At 49.2% G+C, this 21,413-nt stretch overlaps 1 protein-coding gene across 4 annotated transcripts in view; it reads left to right on the forward strand.

The window, feature by feature from the left end:
• LOC125152857 (pyruvate dehydrogenase phosphatase regulatory subunit, mitochondrial) overlaps nt 1-21,413 on the forward strand; it is a 37,293-nt gene that overhangs the window by 216 nt on the left and 15,664 nt on the right. Inside the window, exons 1-11 of one of the 4 annotated variants that reach the window (XM_047835394.1) lie at nt 8-535; nt 6,285-6,578; nt 7,736-7,869; nt 13,257-13,338; nt 13,435-13,598; nt 14,270-14,391; nt 15,206-15,323; nt 16,056-16,205; nt 17,278-17,470; nt 19,143-19,267; nt 21,105-21,260. In XM_047835394.1, coding sequence (XP_047691350.1) covers nt 6,355-6,578; nt 7,736-7,869; nt 13,257-13,338; nt 13,435-13,598; nt 14,270-14,391; nt 15,206-15,323; nt 16,056-16,205; nt 17,278-17,470; nt 19,143-19,267; nt 21,105-21,260 — 1,468 coding nt within the window. In that variant the 5' untranslated portion in view covers nt 8-535; nt 6,285-6,354. Of the gene's footprint in view, nt 1-7; nt 536-6,284; nt 6,579-7,735; nt 7,870-13,256; nt 13,339-13,434; nt 13,599-14,187; nt 14,392-15,205; nt 15,324-16,055; nt 16,206-17,277; nt 17,471-19,142; nt 19,268-21,104; nt 21,261-21,413 lie in introns of those variants that run through there. The other 3 variants (XM_047835393.1, XM_047835395.1, XM_047835396.1) reach the window with 3 other exon arrangements.

The following is a 21,413-nucleotide window of genomic DNA, read 5'->3' on the forward strand; positions in this document are numbered from 1 at the left end:
CCCCTCCGCGCGGGTCTCAGCGCCCCCCTTTTCGCTTTGGTCTTCCTCGGGGGTGGTCGCGGCCGCCCCTCGTTTCCTGTCGCTCCTGCCGGGTCGCTGGGGACTCCGGCGGCCCGGGGCGGGAGTGGGTCTGCCTCGTCTCTCTCAGTCGGTCTGCGGCTGTGCGGCGTCCGGCCGAAGGGGTCCGGGGTCCGGGCCTTGGGGCCCCGTGCACGGCTGCCCCCGGGCCTGCGCTCCTCAGCCCGATGTCCAGAGCGGCCGGGGTGCCCTCGCTTCGGACTCCCCGCCTCGGGCTTGCACAGCGCCTGGCGCGGGTTTGGCTGGTCTCGCCCGCCCTTCTCCCTCTGCAGGTGCAATCGTTTTCCCGCCTGGAGACGTGCGGTCCGCCTCTGCTTCGCTAACTTGTACGCCTGCTGCAGAGTGCGGCAAGCCGAGTTACCGGGAAAAGTGTAGGCCAGGGTGGTGAACTGTCTTCGTGATGTTTGGTCACTCGGGACCCCTGTGAAGGACATTCACATTAGATTCGGGAATCTCTGTAAGCGTGACGTCCGGGCATGCGGTCGGGGGCGGGAGGGGGGGGGCAGGGGGGAGGGGAGGGGTGCCGGTGCCGGGCCACGGGGCACACTTTTCCAGCACTAGGGATATGTATTAATTTCTTAAACTTGCCTGATCACCTGGTGGCACGTTTTGACAGATACACCCCCGGGACCAGCAGGATCAGACTCTCCAGAGAAAGAGGCTGCGATAGTGTTGGGGTTTTTGTCTGTCTGTTTGAAGGAAGTGTCCCAGGTGGCCCTTCTGCTGAGGCAAGAGTGGGAAGTGTGTCGGTCGAGCTCCAGTCACTAGGCTTCCTTGTGACCAGCGGCCCATTTGTACACACGCTGGGACCATACAGGGGAACAACCCAGAGGGACTTGGAGCTGTCCCTTGCTCTTCTTGTCGTAAGCAGGTGTGAGCATAACCAGTCCCAATATTGAGGTTGCCTTAGCGATTCTTCTTAGAGGGAGAGAATATTATAGGGCCATCTTAGTTTTTTGTTTTTTGTTTTTAAATATAACTTATTTTAAACCCGGCTACACCTTTTATTTCTTTGTCTCTGACATCTTCAGATTCTTCTCTACCGGCCTGGGTGGCTCAGTTGGTTGAGCGTCCCACTCTTGGATTTGGCTCGTCACGATCCCAGGGTCATGGGATGAGCCCCAGATCGGGCTTCATGCTCAGCGTGGAGCCTGCTTAAGATATTCTCTCTCCCTCTGTGGCCCCTCCCAGGCTCCTGCTGGCTCCCTTTCTCTCTCTGAAAAACAAAAAAACCCGAAAACAATTTTAAAAAATTACTCTATGTGATTTAGATATCCCCTGAAATCTTGGAGCCTAGCCTCAAGATCTCAGAGTCCTCACTGAATTTTTTCCCATCTCGTTTATTGTATATTCTCATTCCTTCGTTGATTATATTTCCTAGGTGCCTACCCTGAATGCCGGCAGAATCACGTTGAAGTGGTAACTGGTCTCAGCTCCCAGAGAGCTCCATTGTAAGAGGAGACTCAAAACTAGCACTTACTGAGTGCTTCTCGGGTGCCAGTTACCATGCTTTTCCTGTATTGCCTGACGTAGTCTTTGTGGCAACCCGGCGAGGCAGGTGTTCGTAGCTCACCTTGTGGATGAGGAGCCTGGAGCGCAGAGATGGAATGACTTGCTTAAAGCCATAGAGCTGATGAGAGGTGGGGGAGATTTTCAGGCCCATACCTGTCTGCCCCCAAAGCCTGCATTTTCAGCGGGGTCGTTGTGCCGTTTCCCTGATTGGCAAACAGGCTGTGACAGTGTGGGAGGCTCTGTGCTGGAGAAGTGCAGGGTGTTGTGGGAGAACACAGAAGAGTCACCTGAGGCGGTATTGGGGGAGAGGGGGTCTGATAAGCTGTGAAACAGGGTGAGAGCTGAGGGGATTATCCATGTTTGGGGGGCAGGGGGGCAGGAACTATGCCGTGTGGTTCGAAGGAACAGTGTGCCCAGATCCTGGGGGTTTCAGAGGGACTCAATGCCTGTCCTGTTGGAGGAATTATAAGTATGTCCGTCTGGCTGGAGAGGAGAGAAAGAGACCAGAGGTCAGGAATGAGCCTGATGATGAAGGATCTCGCACACTTCCTGTTCAGGAGAATGCTTTTTTCCTCAGGGCATCAGAAAGCCATTGCAGAGTTTTGAGGAGGGGTGTGAACAAGAGTTTCATTTGAGAAGCCTCCCTCCACGCCCCTCCTCGGAAGGATTGAGGGGGGTGGGGAGAATGGTGTGCGGAAGCCCTGTGGGGAAGCTTCTGCCTTCATCTGAGCGGGGACGGCGGTCTGTACTCAGGTAATGGCAGTGAGGAGGGGGAGAGGTCGATGGTCTGAGGGAAATGTCGCCTGTGGAATTGTTAGTCCATGACGGTTGGCCGCATAGAGGAGGTGAGAGAGAGGGAGGTGAGAGAGGAGGTGACACCTGGCATTCTTGTGTATGGTGTCACTGCGGGACACAGAAGTGGAGCAGATTTGGAGATTGAGGCAGGTGGGTTTCCCTTCTGGATGTGCTCGGTGTGACCCACGGGAACCCAAGTGGACATGGCCATTGTTCAGCTCGAGGTGCAGATGTAAAGCTCGGGGCTGTTGTGGGCTTAGGCGTCAGTCTTGGTACGCGTGAAATGACCCTGGAGGGTGGCAAACTGAGAGGAGAAGCTGGTCCCAGACACCCTGAGGGATGGCAACACAGAAGGATGGGCAGGGGAGAGAAGGCGGTGTAGATGTGACCGGGGTAGTCGGTGTCAAAATAAAACAGGGACAGAGTGCGTGAGTAGCGGGAGCGATCGGCGGTGTTCAGTGCTGTGGAGAGGGTGAGTGAGATGGGCCCGGTGTCCCTGGAAGGTGGCAACAGTGGCATTCTTGGTGAGAGCAGTATTCCGGCATGCGGGACGGGAGCTTAACCGCTTGGGTTCGGGACGGTGGAAAGGGGGGAAAGTGACAGATACCATAGGAAGCCCTTCTTGTCAAGTGAAAAAGACAGGTTGTGACGTCATAGTAAATTTTGGTGTAACCCGCCGGCAGACTGTGCAATCACCGAGGTGTAACAAAAAGGACTTTAAGACAGGTGGTGGCACACAGGTGGGTGTCCGGGGAGCACGTGCTGCAAGCTAAATAAGTCTGGGGAAATTTCATCAGCCCTGGAATTGAGTATTTTGCATGATGGGAGATCTTAATTTCCTTCTACGTTTGTGTTGTTTACAAAGACCACAATTTTTATAATTCAGAATTTGTAAAATTAAAAATCACCATTGGAAGACTGTTACGGAGCCTTTCTTGTATTTCTTTTTTTTTTTTTTTTTTTTTTTTTTTTTAAATTTTTTCTTAATGTTTTTATTTATTTTTGAGACAGAGAGAGACAGAGCATGAGCAGGGAAGGGGCAGAGAGAGAGGGAGACACAGAATCGGAAGCAGGCTCCAGGCTCTGAGCCATCAGCACAGAGCTCGATATGGGGCTCGAACTCACAGACTGTGAGATCATGACCTGAGCCAAAGTCGGACGCTCAACTGACTGAGCCACCCAGGTGCCCCTTTCTTGTATTTCTTAAGTCAGTTGGGAGGGACTTGAGCGTATTAAAATGCTGAGGATTGGAGGGGACACTGAAGGTACGTGGAAGGGGACAGTTGATGGAGCCGAGTCAAGGGAAGGAAGGAGAGAGAGGGATCCAGGGCACGTGGGGAGGGATCAACTTTTGACCCTACGAGGTTGAAGGATGAGGTGGTCGTAGATGCAGGTGGAGTTTCAGGGGTTGAGGAGACAGGTTTTGTGTTTGGAAGGAAGGAAGGAAGGAAGGAGGTGGGGTCCCAGGTTGGGAGAGGAGCAGTGTTGTGGGTTCAGAACCTGAATGTAGACAGACATCTGCCTGTGGCTGAACACGCAGAGGCCCGGGGCTAGCTACGGGGTGCCTGCTAGTGTGAGCCATGAGGGAACAGGGTCTTTTCAAGCATGACCAAGTGGTAATGGTTCTGAAGGGAGAAGGGTGCCCGCCTCCCCCCCTCCTGATGGCAAGGTCAGTGGGACGGGCTGGCCACGTGGCAGTGGCGTTTCCCTCAGTAGAGCTGTGTCTCTGTTGAAGCAGAGGTGGAGAGAAGCTAGGTGAAGGGCTGGGTGTTCCAGTTTGGAAAGGATGTTCTGGAGGACACGGTGGAGAGGTTTGGAGGGGAGGACAGCAGACAGAGAGAGAGAGAGAGAGAAAGAAAGAGAGAGAGAGAGAGAAATCGGTCATATGGAGATGAGATTGTGGGAAGTCTGGCTGTGGAGAAGCTTCTGTCTCGAGACGGTTTGGCGGGGACCAAGGAGGTGAGGCCTGGAGGTCACCACAAGGTGGCCAAAGTAATCAGCCCTGGTTGGATGGGATTTCCTTGGGACGCAGTGGAGGCCTGCTCGGTCTCAGTTCTGAGATCCTGTCTGATGGATGGGCACCCACACCTTGGCCTTGGACGACCTGGGCCGTCGGGGGCCCTCCGTGGGTCCCGGGCTGGTAGCGGCGTGCTGGTGGGCGCACGGGCTGCCAGGGCTCTCCTCTGAAGTGTCGCCGTCTCCCCACACTCGGAGACCGTGCCTTCGCCCACAGGGCTGTCTGCAGTTTCTTAAAAATTGAACAGTCCTCTTATGCCCTTAGTTAGAGTAATCTCCCTGGTGGCCTGAACCTGTCCACTCCCTAATCTACCTCATGGTGTTAGTCATCTCAGAGGGACATGCGCTTGGTCGCAGCCTGTGACTCCCGTGGTTCGTCATAAGCCTGCCATGACCGGTCCTCCCCTGCTTTCAGGAAGGGGCCGTGGGACCTGGCGTCTCCAGTCTGTGGCCTGTGCAGACGTGGGGCACGCCGTCCCTCACTGCGGCTTTGGGTTTGTTTTCTCTCTCTTCTCTTCTCTTCTCTTCTCTTCTCTTCTCTTCTCTTCTCTTCTCTCTCTCCCTTCCTTTCCAGGACCTCATTCTTTGTCACCGCCTCTCCTTCCTCCCCCACCTCTTTCCCTCTTCCTGGCCCTTCTCGCCAGCCCTGAAACAGTCTCCGTGGCTCCCACCTTTATAGACAAATAGCCTTGCTCCACCCCCATTCTCTCCTCCTGTCTGGGGTTTCTGCTCCCTTCCGGGCAGCACGTGAAGAAGCTGTGCACACTCCCTCATCTCCTTGCTCTTGAGCTTGCTCTAGGCCGTACTTCGTCCCTGGCACTCCCCTGGGAATGTCCTCTTTGAGGACACCAAGGACCTCTGTGTCGTCAGGTCCCAGCAGGCACCTGGCCGTCTTGCTCCATCCCTGGCCACCCTCTGTAGCGAACCATCTCCTCTCTCGGCTTCTGTGACACCTCTGCCCGGTTCCCTTTCCGCTGCTCAGCCGTTTGGACGCTCTGTGAGTCTGCCCCGGCACGCAGTCCCCCGTCCAGTACTTTCTTTCTCTTGCCAAGCTGTGCCTGCTGGGGAGCCTCAGAGTTGTTCCTCAGACTGCCGGGTCTCCGGATACCCCACGTCTTCCCCAGGCTTCAGGCCTGGTTATCTAGCTGCTTGGCACTTCCACGTGGATGCCTGCTAGGTGTCTCGCCCTTGACACCTCGGTATGCGCGCACGCGCCCTCACCGCCTCCCTCTCCCTCTCCTTCCCGCCTCCCTCCGCATCCCTAGTCCTTCACACCTTAGGACGTGGCACCCGTCGCTTAACCTGGAAACTTTGCCATCGTCCGTCTTTCTCCCGCTCCCCATCTTAACATCCGGTTTGTTGGCAAGTTAAGTACTGTCATTTCACCATCCACAACAATCCAGTCATGGCTCTGACTCCACCGCCACCATCCTTGTGTGAGCCACCGTGCCCTCCCTCTTGGACGCCTGCGGTAGCTTCCTAGCCCTGCCTTTCCTCCAGTCCAGTCCCCACTGTGGAGCCAGGCTGATCTTAGGAAAAGCGTATCAGATCATTTCATTCCCTGCTTTAGTATTTTCCTTTGCACTTGGAGTAAAATCCCAGCTCCTCGTGAGGCATCCAAGCGCTTGTGTCATTGCTTTCTGCCTGCCTCTCCGGCCTCGTCTCTGGTCGACTGTGCCTTGCCGTCGAGCTGTGGGCACACTGGCCTCCCTTCTGTGCTCGGACTCCTTAAGGTGTGCCTCCCCTCAGGGCCTTTGGATGTGCTTGTGCCTCTGTCTGGATGAGACATGATGATTATCATTCTCTGTTGCCTCCTTTTCTTTTGTCACTCTTCCGGCGCACTGAGTACAGTGGAATGAAATCTGTTTGCTTTCTCTGTCTAGTTTGAATTGGGGAGAATCTCCTCTTTGGCCGAGTGGGAGCACATCTCCGAGCTGCTGACTGGCAGACGTGATGTTTTCCCGGTTGCTGTCGGTGGCCCGGAGACAAAGGACCGGCCGAGGATGGCAGAACTGGTCGTCGGGGAGAAGCGGTGCGCCAGCTGCCGAGGCGCATTCTGTCGCCCTGCCTGCCCAGGCACAGGTGGTCATCTGTGGCGGTGGAATCATGGGCACATCCGTGGCCTATCACCTCTCCAAGATGGGCTGGAAGGATATTGTCCTTTTGGAGCAGGGCAGGTAAGGACCAGACGGGACCCGGCTTGGGGCCATGTTGCACCAACTGCGTGGGCTTCCCTCACCCCCTCTGCTCCCGGTAACCTGTCCCGGCAGTGGCTAACCTGTCGCTAAGTAGCATGAGAACAGTCACGGAAAGGCGAAATCTCCTGTCCATGGTTTCGCGATGTGCAATACCCGTGTTTTTGGGCTCTGAGAGAGGTGGCAGATGCCGCGGAGCCGAGTATCCGAAGAGGGTGCGTTGTATTTCAGGGTCCAGGCACATCTTACCATCTTGTTCTCCGGGTAGGGGCCGTCAAATGGCAACATAGACCCCGTGGCTCTGGAGCTCCCTCTATGGGCGGAAATGAAATTGGCTGCATCCTGTCTTCTTTCTGTTCCTTTTTTTCCCCCCACTGAATTAACTTATTTTAGAGCCGTGCTAGATTTACAGAACAAATGCAAAGGTTGTACCGAGTTCCCGTGTGCCTCACGCCTGTGTGCACCTGGGACTGACATCTCAGGTTGGGGTTACCGTTAAATATGATGAATCAATATGGATACCTTATTACTGACTAAGGTTCGTACTTGGTACAAGTTGTCTCACTTTCCCTTACAGTCCTTTTTTGTTCTATTGCCTACCAGAAATTGAATGACGTCTAACAAGTCTGTTGTAATTCTCTCCGAATAGGCAATGCATTTACACGATTCAGAATTAAAAACTGTAAAAGAGTGTGCAGGGAAAGTCTGCTTCTCATCCCTGACTTCTAGCTGAAGTTTCCCTCGCTGGAGGCAAATTAAGTTCCTAGTGTGTCGTTGCAGACACCCCCCGTGTATATGAGCAAACGTGTTGGTCAGTGTGTACGTGTGTACGTGGGTCTTCACGTGCTATTTTTTTCTCTTTTTTTGTACAAGTTAGTGGCATATTAAGTAGTGCTCCTCCCATGCTGTTTTCATTCGGATTCCCATATTGTTGCAGAAGAGCATTCTCGTGCCTTCTTTATGGCTGCGCGGCGTCCCGTCGTGTAGGTGAACGCCAACATTTGAAATCCCTCTCCTGTCGGGATATTTAGGTTTCCATCTTTTGATATTACGGTCGGTGCCAGTAATGAGGGTCTTTGAACTAGTTGCATTCACAGATATGCGAGTCTACCTAAGAGCATTTTGGATCCATCCCGCAGGCTGGCCGCTGGCTCTACGAGGTTCTGTGCCGGCATCCTGAGCACCGCCAGGCACTTGACCATCGAGCAGAAGATGGCAGACTATTCCAACAAACTCTACCAGCAGTTAGAGCAAGAAACAGGGATCCAAACAGGTAAGCAGGTACCCTGCCATTTACTGGTCTGCCTGTGGCCCGGACTCTTTCACTCAGTACCATATGCGGTCCGACACCAAGCCTGCCTGGGGATTTTAGTTGAGGCTTGAGTTTCAGTCCGAGCTCTGCACTCGTCCTGGTCTTACCTCGGGCAAGTGTGTGAGCGTGTTGAGCTGTCTGCCGTTTCCTTATCTATCGAGGGGATTCGGTCATTATCTCGGATCCTATCCAGATGCCAGAATTCCTATGATGTGAAAGGTTTCCTGTGCCATTTCCTATTTCACTCTCTGAAGTATATATTAGGTGGCCACATCTGGCTCCTGAAGGAGGAAGAGAAGGAAGTGCTTAAGTTTTGGTGCTTGACAGTGAAATCATAGTCTGAGCCACTGAATTTCACCAGTTGCGCTTAAGGATATTTGTGACTGTAAAGCTTAAGCGTATGTTACCCCTTGTGTGCGTCCCCAAGGGAAAGGAACCCGGGGAATCGTGAGCCGAATACGACCGGAGCAAGTAGGACGGGGAGACCAGGCTATGGGGCGGTCCCATATGAAAACAAGTAGGAAGCAGGTCTGTCAGCTTGTCGCGAGGTGACGGACTAGCCAGAAGCCCAGGGTTGAGCCTGTGTCGTAGCTGGTGAAACCGTTTGGTGGCCGCGGGAATTGCCCTAAGCGAGTAGCTGGGCCTAGTCGCTCGTGTAGCTCAGGGCTGCTCTTCAGAACACCTGCGTGATTCAAATCACAGGGAAGTCAAGACCCCTCCTGACAAGGACGGTAGCTCGATCTGTGTGCCAGCTGAGGTGGCTCTGCCATGTGGTCACGGGGTACGCACGGCCTGTGGCTCACTTTGCCGGCCAACTGGAAATTATGTGGCGTATGACACAGTTTTCACTGGGGAAGGTGAGATTATAATCATTAGAGATTCTGACGACAGACTACGGTTTTATAGCTTTCCCTTTCATATAATTCGCACTCTGGTGAAGTGTGACGTTGTTTGTCAATTCTGGGTTAAGATGAGCGTCCTGTAACAGGATTGGGTAGATGTGGCAGTGGAGAAAGGGAGATGCCAGGAGAGGAGCTACAGGCAGGCAGGAAGAGGCTGTACGTGCTTGGGCACGTGAGCACGGTTCCCCGGCCGGCCCTGTGCTGGCCCAGTGCTGAGAGCGGGTCCTCAGCCGCCTCACCCTGGTCCCTGCCCGGTAGATGAGCCCGACTCCCGTGGTGTCCTCGCTCTCGGCCAGGCTTGCTTTTGAGAGGCGAGGACTCGCGAGTGAAGATGGTAAATGTGCGTGGTGCCTGCCGCTGCACCGTCTCTGGCTTCTGTTAGGGAAGATGCGGGATACGTGCAGGACAGGCGGGAAGAGTCCCTCTGGGTTGGATTTAACTTGATGGCAACCGGTACTTGAATCGGGTATCTACCAGGGATTGAGTCAGCAGAGGGTCCGTGTAATGGGCCCAGCGCCAGAACTGCTGACTTCCGGTCCACCGGTTCAGTTCCTCGTGCTTTGCCGGGCCTTGTGGTGCTCAGCTGGTTGGGTGCCAGAGGAATCAGGTCCTAGGCCTCTTTTCCGTAAGGTAAAACAGTTTCACTTGAGTTTTGGGTCACCACGAAACCCTTATTAGGTCCTGTATCCCCTTGATGCTTGTGGGACAGCACGGAAGTCAGGCAAGGGAGAGTCCGGGGATCAGTCAATCCGTCACCCCCAGTGCAGTTTAGCGGTGGTGCAGTGAAAGGTGACTTGGGGTACCCCGATGGAAAATTCTGTTACCCGGCAGAATGCGCAGGTGTGTGCTACTTGGATCGCTGCCAGTCAGTGGGCTGGTTTTGAGACATTAAATGAAGACGAGTGACCTGTGTACAACCTGGACTTCACGATTAGGATACTACATGCTAATCTTCTGAAAATAGTTCATTTACGTGAGGGGTATGTTCCCTACTTAAATATTCTGACACATCAGTACTTCATGCAGTGCCTGTTCCAGACCATGTAGCCCACGCGGATCTTTTTTCTCTAAATTTTGCCTTACCTTTGTCGGTGCTGTTTATTTAACAGTTTATCATATGCTCTTTGTCCCATCTTTTTATTGGGGATTATTTCTCCACTCTGTGTTACTTTCTTGTTCCTCAAATACAGAAATATTTTAAAAAATATTTTTAAACATTTATTAATTTTTGAGAGACAGAGTACAAGCGGGGGTGGTGGGGGGCGCAGAGAGAGAGGGAGACACAGAATCCAAAGCGGCTCCAGGCTCTGAGCTGTCAGCACAGAGCCCGACACGGGTTTTGAACTCATGAACCGTGAGATCTTGACCTGAGCCAAAGTCAGAGTTTAACTGATTGAGCCACCCCGGCGCCCCCAGAAACATTCTTAATAATAGTTAAATGAGGGGCGCCTGGGTGGCTCAGTCGGTTAAGCGTCCGACTTCAGCCAGGTCACGATCTCGCGGTCCGTGAGTTCGAGCCCCACGTCGGGCTCTGTGCTGACTGCTCAGAGCCTGGAGCCTGTTTCAGATTCTGTGTCTCTTTCTCTCTCTGACCCTCCCCTGTTCATGCTCTGTCTCTCTCTGTCTCAAAAATAAAAAAAATAAAAACGTTAAAGTAATAGTTAAATGAACGTGTTTTATTGAGTGCTCTTCAAATCAGCTCATATAAATAACTCGTCGTCTTCGTTTATACCTGCAGAGGAATGTGCCATAGTATGTGTTGGTTTGTTTATCCATTTTCCCATTACCTGACGTTATAGTTTCATCTTCTTTTTTTACTCTTTTTTTTAATGTTTATTTTGAGATAGAAATAGAGCATGAGTGGGGAAGGAGCAGAAAGGAGGGGGGACACAGAATCCAAAGCAGACTCCAGGCTCTGAGCTATCAGCACAGAGCCCAATCCAGGGCTCGAACCCACGAACCGCAAGATCATGACCTGAGCCGAAGTGAGACACTTACCGACTGAGACACCCAGGCACCCCATAGTTTCCTCTTTTTTTTTTTTTTTTTTTGTTCTAAATAATGATGCAGTAAAGATCCTTGTCAGTATATCTTTGTTTTCTCTTGTTATTTCTAATGGATAGATTTCTAAAAGGTGGATAATTTGAGCAAAGAGTGTGTGTATTTTAAACTCTGCTAGGTATTGCCAGATCATCCTCTGAAAGGGCCACCCTCTCACCATAAGTGTTTGAGAGCAGTTATATCTTTTCAGTCTTTCAACGCTGGGTATTATTTTTTATATTATTTTTTTCTTAAGTAATCTCTGTGCCTAACATGGGGCTCCAACTCATGACCCTGAGATCAAGAGTTGCCGGCTCTACCCGCTGAGCCAGCTAGGCACCCAACATTGGGTATTATTCTTTTTGCTAATCTGAGAGATGGAAGAAGTTATCAGATCCTAATTTGCATCTCTTTCTTTTAAACATTATTTTGTGGGTTTATTGGCTATTTATATTTCTTTTCTAACTCGTCTTTTAATATTAGATGTGTACTTTGTTCTTATTGAATGTAAGAGTTCTATTTTATGGCTTCACACCTGTGACAGGAAATTTTGTGTCAGAAAGCTCTAGACCAAACTTTAAAAGTCCTCTGTGGGAAAACAACAGACCATTAATCTTGTTAACAGGTGATATGTTGTTATCACAGGTGGTTCTGTTGGGAAGAGCACAATTTGACATCATGTGTGAAATGCGATGTGTTGTGTAGCTTTGTATACAGTGACACTCTCCTCCCATGTGGGATCTTTGGTAGTAAGTAGGAAGTGACTGCTGAACCCTTTGCAGTGAGATTCAGAGTGTGATGAGCCAGTGAATTACTGGCCAGGATCACTGCACTGGTCTGGTGTAGCTACAGTTTTTATTTTTTATTAAAAAAATTTTTTTTAATGTTTATTTTTGAAAGACAAAGTATGAGCAGGGTGGGGAGGGGGGGGTAGGAGAGGGGGACAGAGGATCCGAAGCAGGCTCTGCTCATGACCTGAGCCAAAGTCGGATTCTTAACTGATGGAGCCACTGAGGCTCCCCTAGCTATAGTTTTTAAAAGCCATTCTCTGAAATTTCAGTTCTCCAAACTTAGGTAGACATTCTTGTCATGTCAGGGAAGGACATATTTATCTGATGGTTTCAAAAGAGATGAGGGAAATATTTAAATGATCCTCTTGTAGTGCCTTTTTAAAAGATAGCTGAGGCGTGCCTGGGTGGCTCAGTCAGTTAAGCATCCAACTTGGGCTCAGGTAATGATCTCACAGTTTGTGAGATCTCACAGTGGGTTCGAGCCCTACATTGGGCTCTGTGCTGACAGCTCAGAGCCTACAGCCTACTTGGATTCTGTGTCTCTGTCTCTTTCTGCCCCTCCCCTGCTCATGCTGTCTGTCTCTTTCTGTCAACAATAAATAAACATTTAAAAAATTAAAAAAAAAACCAAAATGGTAGCTGATTCAGTTTTTTCATCGTTAGAACTGAGAGTCATTGCACATTAGGGCGGTTATCACTGACCAAAGCATGATCACGGGTGCGTCATATATGTTGACTGCAAAGAGCAGGAATCAACTCTGGCCAGCGTGGGCAAAAGGAGTTTGTTGGAAGGCCCTCGGAGCCAGTGAGTTGGCAGGAGGCTGCCGGCTGGAGCAGGCAACGTGGAGGCCAGGCCGTGGGAAGCCCACAACAGGTAGCCCCTCAACTGAAACAGGGCCGGTCTGGCCAGGACGCTGCTGCTTCCGAGATGACTGGCCTCCAGCCATTCACCCACTTGCTCCAGACCCGGTATCCCAGGGGGTCTGATTGGCTGAACTTTGGCTACATGCCCATTGGCTATGCTAGGGAAGGACAGGGTGGGTGTAGCTCCTGGGTGCCCATGTTGTGAGTGGCCTGCATTTGGGGCCATACTCCCACCTAAACCACGAGGAGAAAGCCTAAAAAGACCAAAGAAAGAGGTGGGTTCTGGGGGTACATTCCCCTCCCAAAGGCTTTGTAGCAACAGTTATCTCTCATTTTTACTTTAAGAGTGATTATTTAAAGGGGCACCTGCGTGGCTCAGTCAGTTAGGCATCCAACGTTGGCTTAGGTCATGATCTCACGGTTTATGAGTTCGAGCACCACCTCTGGCTCTGTGCTGACAGCTCAGAGCCTGGAGCCTGCTTCAGATTCTGTCTCCCTCTTTCTTTGTCCCTCCCCCACTCATGCTCTGTCTCTCTCTCTCAAAAATAAACAAACATTTAAAAAAATAGAGTGATTATTTAAGATGTACATTAAAATCCTACTCACTCCTCCCCAAACCCCAGCTGAGTATGTTTGGATGGGGCTATGCCAGGGCTGCTCACGGGTCTTCTAACCTGTTACCTAGTGGGCTCGCCCACCTGATCCCTGTAGCTGGCCTGGTCTGCTCAGTCTGGGCTGGTTTTCCTTCCAGGTTACATAAGGACAGGCTCCATCTTTCTGGCCCAAACTCAGGACCGGCTCATCTCCCTGAAGCGTATCAACTCCAGGCTGAAGTATGTATGAGACTAGAAGCCTGTCCTGACACTCCTGTCAGACTGACCTCTGCCAGAGGGCCATGCATGTCATTGTCCCCTTGTGTTCTGTGGCAGTGTCATAGGCATCCCTTCTGAGATCATCTCCCCCAAGAAAGTGGCCGAACTTCACCCTCTCCTAAACGTGCACGACCTGGTGGGGGCCATGCATGTTCCCGAGGATGCGGTGGTGTCCTCTGCTGATGTGGCTCTTGCCCTGGCAAGTGCTGCCTCCCAAAATGGTAAGCATGTTTCTGGGTGAGGAGGAAAGAGGTCATGTAAGAAGGTGTCTCCCAATCGGCAGTGACCCCAACTCGGCTTCCATATTTGAACACTGGCTCTTAGAATGTTTGTTTGAATATCCTCTCTTAAGTTAATAAGTGTTTTTCCTCACGGCCACATTTTTCTTATTAAAGTTCTAAGGAACTGCTTTTTAGTAATGACCATAAGTTCAAACTTAGGGGAATTCCCCCCCAACAGAACATGAGAAGCTCCAAGGGCAGAAGACCTGGTGGGGACTGAGTCCGAAAGCTGGTCATGTCCTGGGTTTGGAATGAATGAGGGGAAGACTAAGTAGTGTCCATGGTGTTCTGCACTTTGGATGAGCTGATTCATGGTGTGGGTGGATTTGGATTTAAGACGCCCTATTTAACCTTCTTCTCCCCTCCCCCTTTTATGGTTCCTAGAATTGAATTGTGTACTAAAATGACCTGCTGTTTTCAGTCATGGAAGAGGCCCATGGACACTGCCCCAGGATGTGGTTCCTGGAAGTTCTTGTGTTTTTAAATTAAAGCATTGACCTGGCTTTTTCATCATTTCTCACGGGTTTAGAATCTGCTGCAGAATCTGCTGCTGCCTTAATTCTGGGCCATCCGAAGATGGATGCACTGCCTCTTTCTTTACCTTGGAACAGGTGTGCAGATCTATGACCGTACAAGCGTGCTTCATGTAATGGTCAAAAAAGGCCAAGTAACCGGCGTGGAGACCGATAAAGGACAGATTGAGTGCCAGTATTTTGTCAACTGTGCTGGTCAGGTAGGTTAGCAACAACACTGGGTCACTGATCTAACGTAACAACAGTCACTGCCGGGATTTGGGGCGTGAAGACATAAGGTTAATACTGTGACGGACTAAGCAGGTGTCAGGGACCACCTATTGTTTGGACTAGAAACCTCAGAATTCTCGTGCGCTCCATCAGAAGCCTGTAGCTAGTCCTCAAGGAAAAGCACTGTCGTGACCTTTTCCTTCCTCCACCCTGGGTTAATGCGTGCTCTCCTGCCCAGGAAGGCCACAAAAACAGTTGGGCATTGACACATCCTCGTTGTTGGGTCTTCCTGTGGTATTTCATTTTATTCTACAACCTAGCACATAAGTATTAGGCTATCTTTTGTGTCAGGAGCCTGGATTCAGTTCAGAGCACTAAGCTGCTTCTACTTTTAAGGCATACTGGTGCCTTGTCTTCCACTCGACAATCTTCAGGTGACCTACGGGTACTTTTTGCCTCATGAAGATCACATATGATGGTATTCGGAGTTTGTAGTTGAGGTCAGGCATTTTGTTCGAAGGGCCTCACTTGCCCCCCACGAGCTCCTAAGTCTGTCGTTCTTTGGTATAAGAATAATGGTTATGGTTAAAAAAAAAGAAGAATGGTTATGGTTTAACAAGCCTGGTGTTGCTCCCCTCCATGAACTGAGCTAAATAAAGCAGGCTGTAGTGTGGCTTCCCGCCCCAGACGTTGGGACAAGAGCACACATAGGCCACTTGAATTAAACTCTTTTCAAGCGGCTGAACTTGCTCATTTGTCTTTCTGTTCCTCTTCCCACCCACAAATCAATCCGTCCGTTTGTAGTGGGCATACGAGCTGGGTCTGTCCAACGAGGAGCCGGTTAGTATCCCGTTACATGCCTGCGAACACTTCTACCTTCTGACTCGCCCCTTGGAGACCCCTCTGCAGAGCAACACACCAAGTGAGGACTTACGCTTTGTCTTTAATCTCATTTCCTTGCCACTGTTCTGTCCTCTGAAAAGGAAGACTTTGTGCTAAGGACAGACTCTGCTTGAGAGAGCCTTGTCTTTTCTGAAGCATGTTAGAGGGAGGCGGACCCAATCCTAACTTTCCCGTAAGAACTCCTTACGAAAGGATGGATAAAACGGGCATTCCGCTGAAGCCGTGTTTTGGTTTGTTAGTTTTGTAAGCTAATTGCATTCCCAAACAGAGGTCCAAATGGAGAATATTTGGAATATAACCTGGAGTTTTTGACTTGAATGGCATATGTTGTAGAGAGCTTATAGGTAAGCTACAGAGTCAGGTTGCTCAGGGACCCCAAGCACCACAGGAGAGGGCTTGACGTCACGTGGCAGGTCTCAACCCCTAGAATGAGCTCGCCGTACCCCCTTTCTGCTAGGCTTTCACGGTCATTACAGCAGTTCCATAGTCTGGTTGTGAAGACTAGACAGAGCTTCTAGGGAACTAAGCAGGTCAGGGATAGAGAAATAGTCTCCACTGTAATCTGAGAGGGAGGATCCTCCCCCATCACCTTGAAAGCTCTGTGTTCACTGGATGCTCTTCACTAACAGAGCCAGTAGGCGTTTTTGTTCTGCTTTTTTTCTGTCCCTTTAGAAAGCTGGCTTGCCTCTAAACCTTGCTTTTCCCTTCTACTCACCCCACCCCCGACTCCCTTGTCATTTCTCTTCCTCAGCTGTTGTGGATGCTGATGGAAGAATTTATATCCGGAACTGGCAGGGTGGCATCTTGTCTGGGGGCTTTGAGAAGAACCCGAAGCCAATATTTACTGAGGGCAAGAACCAGCTGGAAATTCAGAATCTGCAGGAAGACTGGGATCACTTTGGTGTGTGAGCTACGGGATAACTATAATGCCCTGTGTTTGTGTAAGATGCCATCTTTTTGAAAGCATTTTCAAGAAGAGATTCTTCTTTGATCTTTGTAACAGCCCCATGAGGTGCTTTCAGAAGCCAGTCCACAGGGTCTGCCTGGTCTAAGGCTGCGGTCACTGGGTACTGGATTCGGGGGATGAAAATCTTGGTTAGGGGACCCCAGGCTTATTACTTAACTAAAATCATTGCTGAAATTCTAGGCTAGGAGGAAACCTTTTGTGTAGGACTGCATGTAAGACTGAAGACGTTTTTAGAAAGCAGAATTGTTTTGTTAATACAGTCTTTTACTCGGTTTTTGTTTTTATTGAAGAACTGACCTACAGTACTGTATTAGTTTCACGTGTGCCTCACAGTGATTCGATATTTATGTTCTACTCAGTTTTGTAATAATTTTATTTACTGGATAGTTAATAAAGGCCCATGTTTCCAAATTCGAAAGATAAGAAACTGTCTATAATGAAGAGTTTGCCTCCCAACCCTTGATGGACCCTTTAAAAATAAACTTTTTATTCTGAGGGATTTTAAACTGTCAGAAGTGGAGAGAATAGTATACAGAACCTTCTGTGTACCCACCAGCCAGCTTTAGTCTGCCTTCATTTCTTAGCACTGTCCCATATGATGGACTTATTTTCAAACAGGCCAAGGTCCTGTCTTCTGCAGCTTTTCCAACTGTGGAAATCCTTGCCTTTATCCTGTGTCTCCTCGAGTGTCACTGAAGAGCTTTCCACAAACAGCAATCCCTTGGAGATCTTATCTGTAGTCACATGTATTGTGTGCCCTTCCATAGCTCCTGGCCTTTGCAAAGAAGTGTCTTTTTTCTTAGTCTTTATGCCACGCGCTTTGTAGGTGTGTCCATTAATTACACCGGGGTTTCTACTTTCTGATCTAGGGCCCATTTGGCTCTTCTGAGAAAACCCCTTTCAAGTGATTTTCTGAAAGGAGAGGGAGTAGGAAAGTATAAGGAGTTGGAAGTCTTTGAATTCCCTAAAGCTGAGGACTCTATTTGGGTTTGTTTTTATGGCTCAGAGCCCCTGCTGAGTTCCCTCCTGCGTCGGATGCCAGAACTGGAGACTCTGGAGATCATGAAGTTGGTCAACTGCCCCGAGACCTTCACCCCAGACATGAGGTGCATCATGGGCGAGTCTCCGGCAGTGCAGGGCTACTACGTCCTGGTGGGAATGAACTCTGCTGGCCTGTCGTTTGCAGGAGGGGCTGGAAGGTAAGTCTCTCTTGATTAGACTCTGCTTGCTGGGCTCTGCTGTGCTTCCCAGAGTTACTTGTTACTAATATGGTGTGTAGTGTGTGTATATAATCCGGTGTGTTGATAGTAAGGAGGAGATACACCTCATTTGGGAGTTGTCCCCTTCAGAGTAATCACTGTGGGATATTCTGGCAGTGTCACTGTGCACAGGGTTTCAGTAACTCTTTTTGGAATTAGCCTGTGGGATGTACTTTTCAGCTGTTTTGATCCTTTGAGTGTGCATTTGAGTTTGTAAACAGTAAGTATGGTGAGTGACACAGACGATCATGTTGAGTAGTACAAGTTTTCTTTAAAAATTACATATTGATTATGGGGCACCTCTGTGGCTCGGTTGCTTGAGCTGCCTACTCCTGACTTTGGCTCAGGTCATGATCTCAAGGTTTGTGAGTTCAAGCCCCACATTGGGCTCTGCACTGACAGTGTGGAGCCTGCTTGGGATTCTTTCTCCCTTCCTCTCTGTTCTCTCTCAAAATAAACAAACAAACATGTATGTGTATATGTAATAAAAAAATCACACACTGATTAAACAAGCCAGTCAGAAAGGACGAATACTGTGTGCAGTACCGTTCATGAAGACAGACAGTATCACAGTGGTTGCCAAGGCTGTGGACAGGAATGGAGAGGAACTGCTTCTCAGGTGGATGGAGTTTCAGTTTGGGAAGATGAAGAGTTCTGGGGGTGGATGGTTGTGATGGTTACACAGCAGTGTCAGTGTACTTAATGCCACTGAACCTCACAATTAGAAATGACTGAGATGGTTGATTTTATGTTCTTTGTATTTTGCCACAATTAAAAGTTGCTTTTTTTTATCAATGAGGCAACTTTTTTTTTTTTTTAAGTTTACCGAGAGACTGGTGGGAGAGGGGCAGAGAGACAGGGAGAGAGAGAATCCCAAGCAGGTTTGGCACTATTAGTGTGGAGCCCGACACGTGGCTCAAACCACAAACCATGAGATCATGACCTGAACTGACTGAAAAGAGTCAGAAGCTTAACCAACCGAGCCACCCAGGCACCCCGAGGCCATTTTGTTTTTTAATTAAAAAAATTTTTGTTAATGTTTATTTTTGAGAGAGAGAGACAGAGTGTGAGTGGGTAAGGGGTAGAGAGAGAGGGAGACATAGAATCCAAAGCAGGCTCTAGGCTGCAAGCTGTCAGCACAGAGCCCGATGCGGGGCTTGAACTCATGAACTGTGTGGTCATGACCTGAGTCGAAGTCGGAAGCTTAACTAACTGAGGCCACTTTTCTTGAGTGACTTGTAGAATGGTTCTGAAAACAGTCATGGAAGAGGAGTTACCAAAAGCAGAGATATGATCAGATAGATGTATAACCTCCTGAAGGTTTTCCAGAAAAAGCCCATTGGATGTATGAATAAAGTATGTTTTTCATAGATGTCACTTATGTCTTAAAACACTTTCTAGGGAACCTTATCATTAGAACTAAGATTGTCATAGCAGATTTCAGAGCAGCAGATGGATCCGTGTTTGTTTCTTCAGAAAAATTAAGGAAATGGCCCAGAATTTCTCAACCAGTCTGTGACAAGACAGGATGTTTGATTCTGTTGGTTCTTGTTTCCTAGTACAGTTAGGAGAGTATCCCATCTGAGGCCCAGCAACTTCCCCATCTAAACAGGTACCTCGCCGAATGGATGGTGCATGGTTATCCATCAGAAAGCATCTGGGAATTGGACTTGAAACGTTTTGGAGCCCTCCAGAGCAGCCGTACCTTTCTGCGCCACCGGGTCATGGAAGTCATGCGTGAGTAGAGCTTGATCCCATTTGCATCTAGTCGAAGGTGTCTTCTTGGGGGCTGTTGGATCATTCAGAGGAGCAGATCTTTCCCTCAGTTATTTAAGAATTGCTTCAAGTTGGCCTCTCGAGTTTGACTGGTAGGGGGCCCATGTTGGGGCATTAGGCCCCATGTGATATTTACATAACCATCTCTTTAGTATGTTGTCCTTTATTTACCTCTGGGAACAGGAAAGAAGAAAAGGACTTACAGGTGGTAATTGCCATCAGACTTCCCGCAGCAGCTTCTTGTATATTCCTAGCATCATCTGCTTTCCACTTTGCTTGGAAAGCGCCCATGTCAGGTGAATGTTCTCTCTCCTCACTTGATCTTTGAGATTACAGTTTGCTTTCCAAGGCAGAGGATTTGGCTTGTTCTCAAAGCTTCAAGCTTCTCTGAGTGATTTTTGTCATAACTGTCACATGCTAGCAAGATAGGAAACTACTTCTCATATAAATACAAAACATACATTTCTGTTCGCCTCATTCCTACTTCTCTCCAGCTTTATTCTAACTTGTTACTCTGCCTTACCTTTATTTTCTAGAGACAGCTTTTGTATCAAGAATTGAACCAAACCAGATTGTAATTTCATCTTCCTATACTGAGGAACTATTCTGAGACTTTGCCAAAATATATAGCTAGATACTTGGGGCATGTTTATGTTCACAGTTGAGTTTCTACATATGCTGTGACTGCCATCCTTTAACAATGAATTGTTGGTTTAATAGCAGGCGGTCCCATTCACGGTGAGGCCTTTGAACGACCTTTAGCACCTGTGTATTCACTTTTAGCCTGTCGTAGAGAACTCTTACTGGTGGGAGACAACCCGGCAGCAATATGGGTGGCCGCTAAGGTTATTTTTGGCAAATATTTTGGTTAAAATGTTGACTCACCAGAAGTCTCAATTTCCCCAGCCATTTGTTACTTTAGAACCCGTGCAAATCATAATGGAGCTCGAGTTTCCCTGTGATGACCTGACACGCTGGGTAGCCTTCTCTGATTCTCATGTAATAGAAATGGGAGGCATGGCAGGAAACGAGAAAAGGGTAAATAGAACCTAAAGTACCAGAGAAGACTGAAAAATTGTCGCAAGATAAGGCAACCAGCGTGGCTTCCTTCTCTTTAATTTCTCAGCCTCCTCCCCATTCTGATGTACCTCTTGTTTGGAATAGTTTGAGGTCAGCTCTTCTCTTTGGAAGGGACTAGAGATCACACTCTTTCTGGCTATTTTTACTTATTGCTGTTGCAGATTGGACATTAGGAGAAATGAATTGTGACCCTAGCTTTGTTATGTGAATAATGTGACTGGGACAGTACTGTGCAGCCACCAAATCAAGGTATGCTATGTTCCCTTTCACCTCAGAAACGGGTTAAATGTTAGAGAGGAAACGTGTCTAACAGTCCTGAGATCCAAGCAACACAGGCACTGTAAAGAAGCAAGTGCCATGTTTTCACACTCTGCTCCTCAGATACAGTCTTCGTCTCTGCTGTGGGACTTAGCAAGGTTTACAAGCATGACCTTTCTCCCATTGTTTCTGCCTACTAACTTGAAACAGTCATTGAGAACAGAGACTTGAAGTTGTTAACCTGACTCACGGCCCTGTAACTCTGTGGAAAGATCAGGGTAGCTCTTGCAACATCATTCTTTCTTCCGGAGCCTGCCTGTTATACTGGGAACTGTTTGCACATTAGGTCCCATTAGCCTGGAAAGCATGCTCTTTTGAACAGGAGCGACTCCCGAATCTAGAGATGCTGTGTTCTCGGCTCGGTGGTTTGGGTTTGCAGAGACTGTTATTTCTGTTCTAGCTCTGCTGTATGATCTGAAGGTTCCCCGTTGGGACTTCCAGACCGGGAGGCAGTTGCGCACATCTCCCCTCTATGACCGGCTGGACGCACAAGGAGCCAGGTGGATGGAAAAACATGGATTTGAGAGGCCGAAGTACTTCGTGCCACCAGACAAGGGTAAGAAGGCCCGTTCTCATGTTTATTCTTTTGTTGCCTTGAGAACTAATAAAACCCATCTTTAAATGTATTACAGTTAGAATGTGTTCCTGGAGGAATAAAGAAAAACCTGTCACACTATACTAATCCACACGGGGAGAGTCCTCAATATAA

The sequence above is a fragment of the Prionailurus viverrinus genome, chromosome E2 (genome assembly GCF_022837055.1).
Source record: "Prionailurus viverrinus isolate Anna chromosome E2, UM_Priviv_1.0, whole genome shotgun sequence".
In the NCBI taxonomy this organism is placed as follows: domain Eukaryota; kingdom Metazoa; phylum Chordata; class Mammalia; order Carnivora; family Felidae; genus Prionailurus; species Prionailurus viverrinus.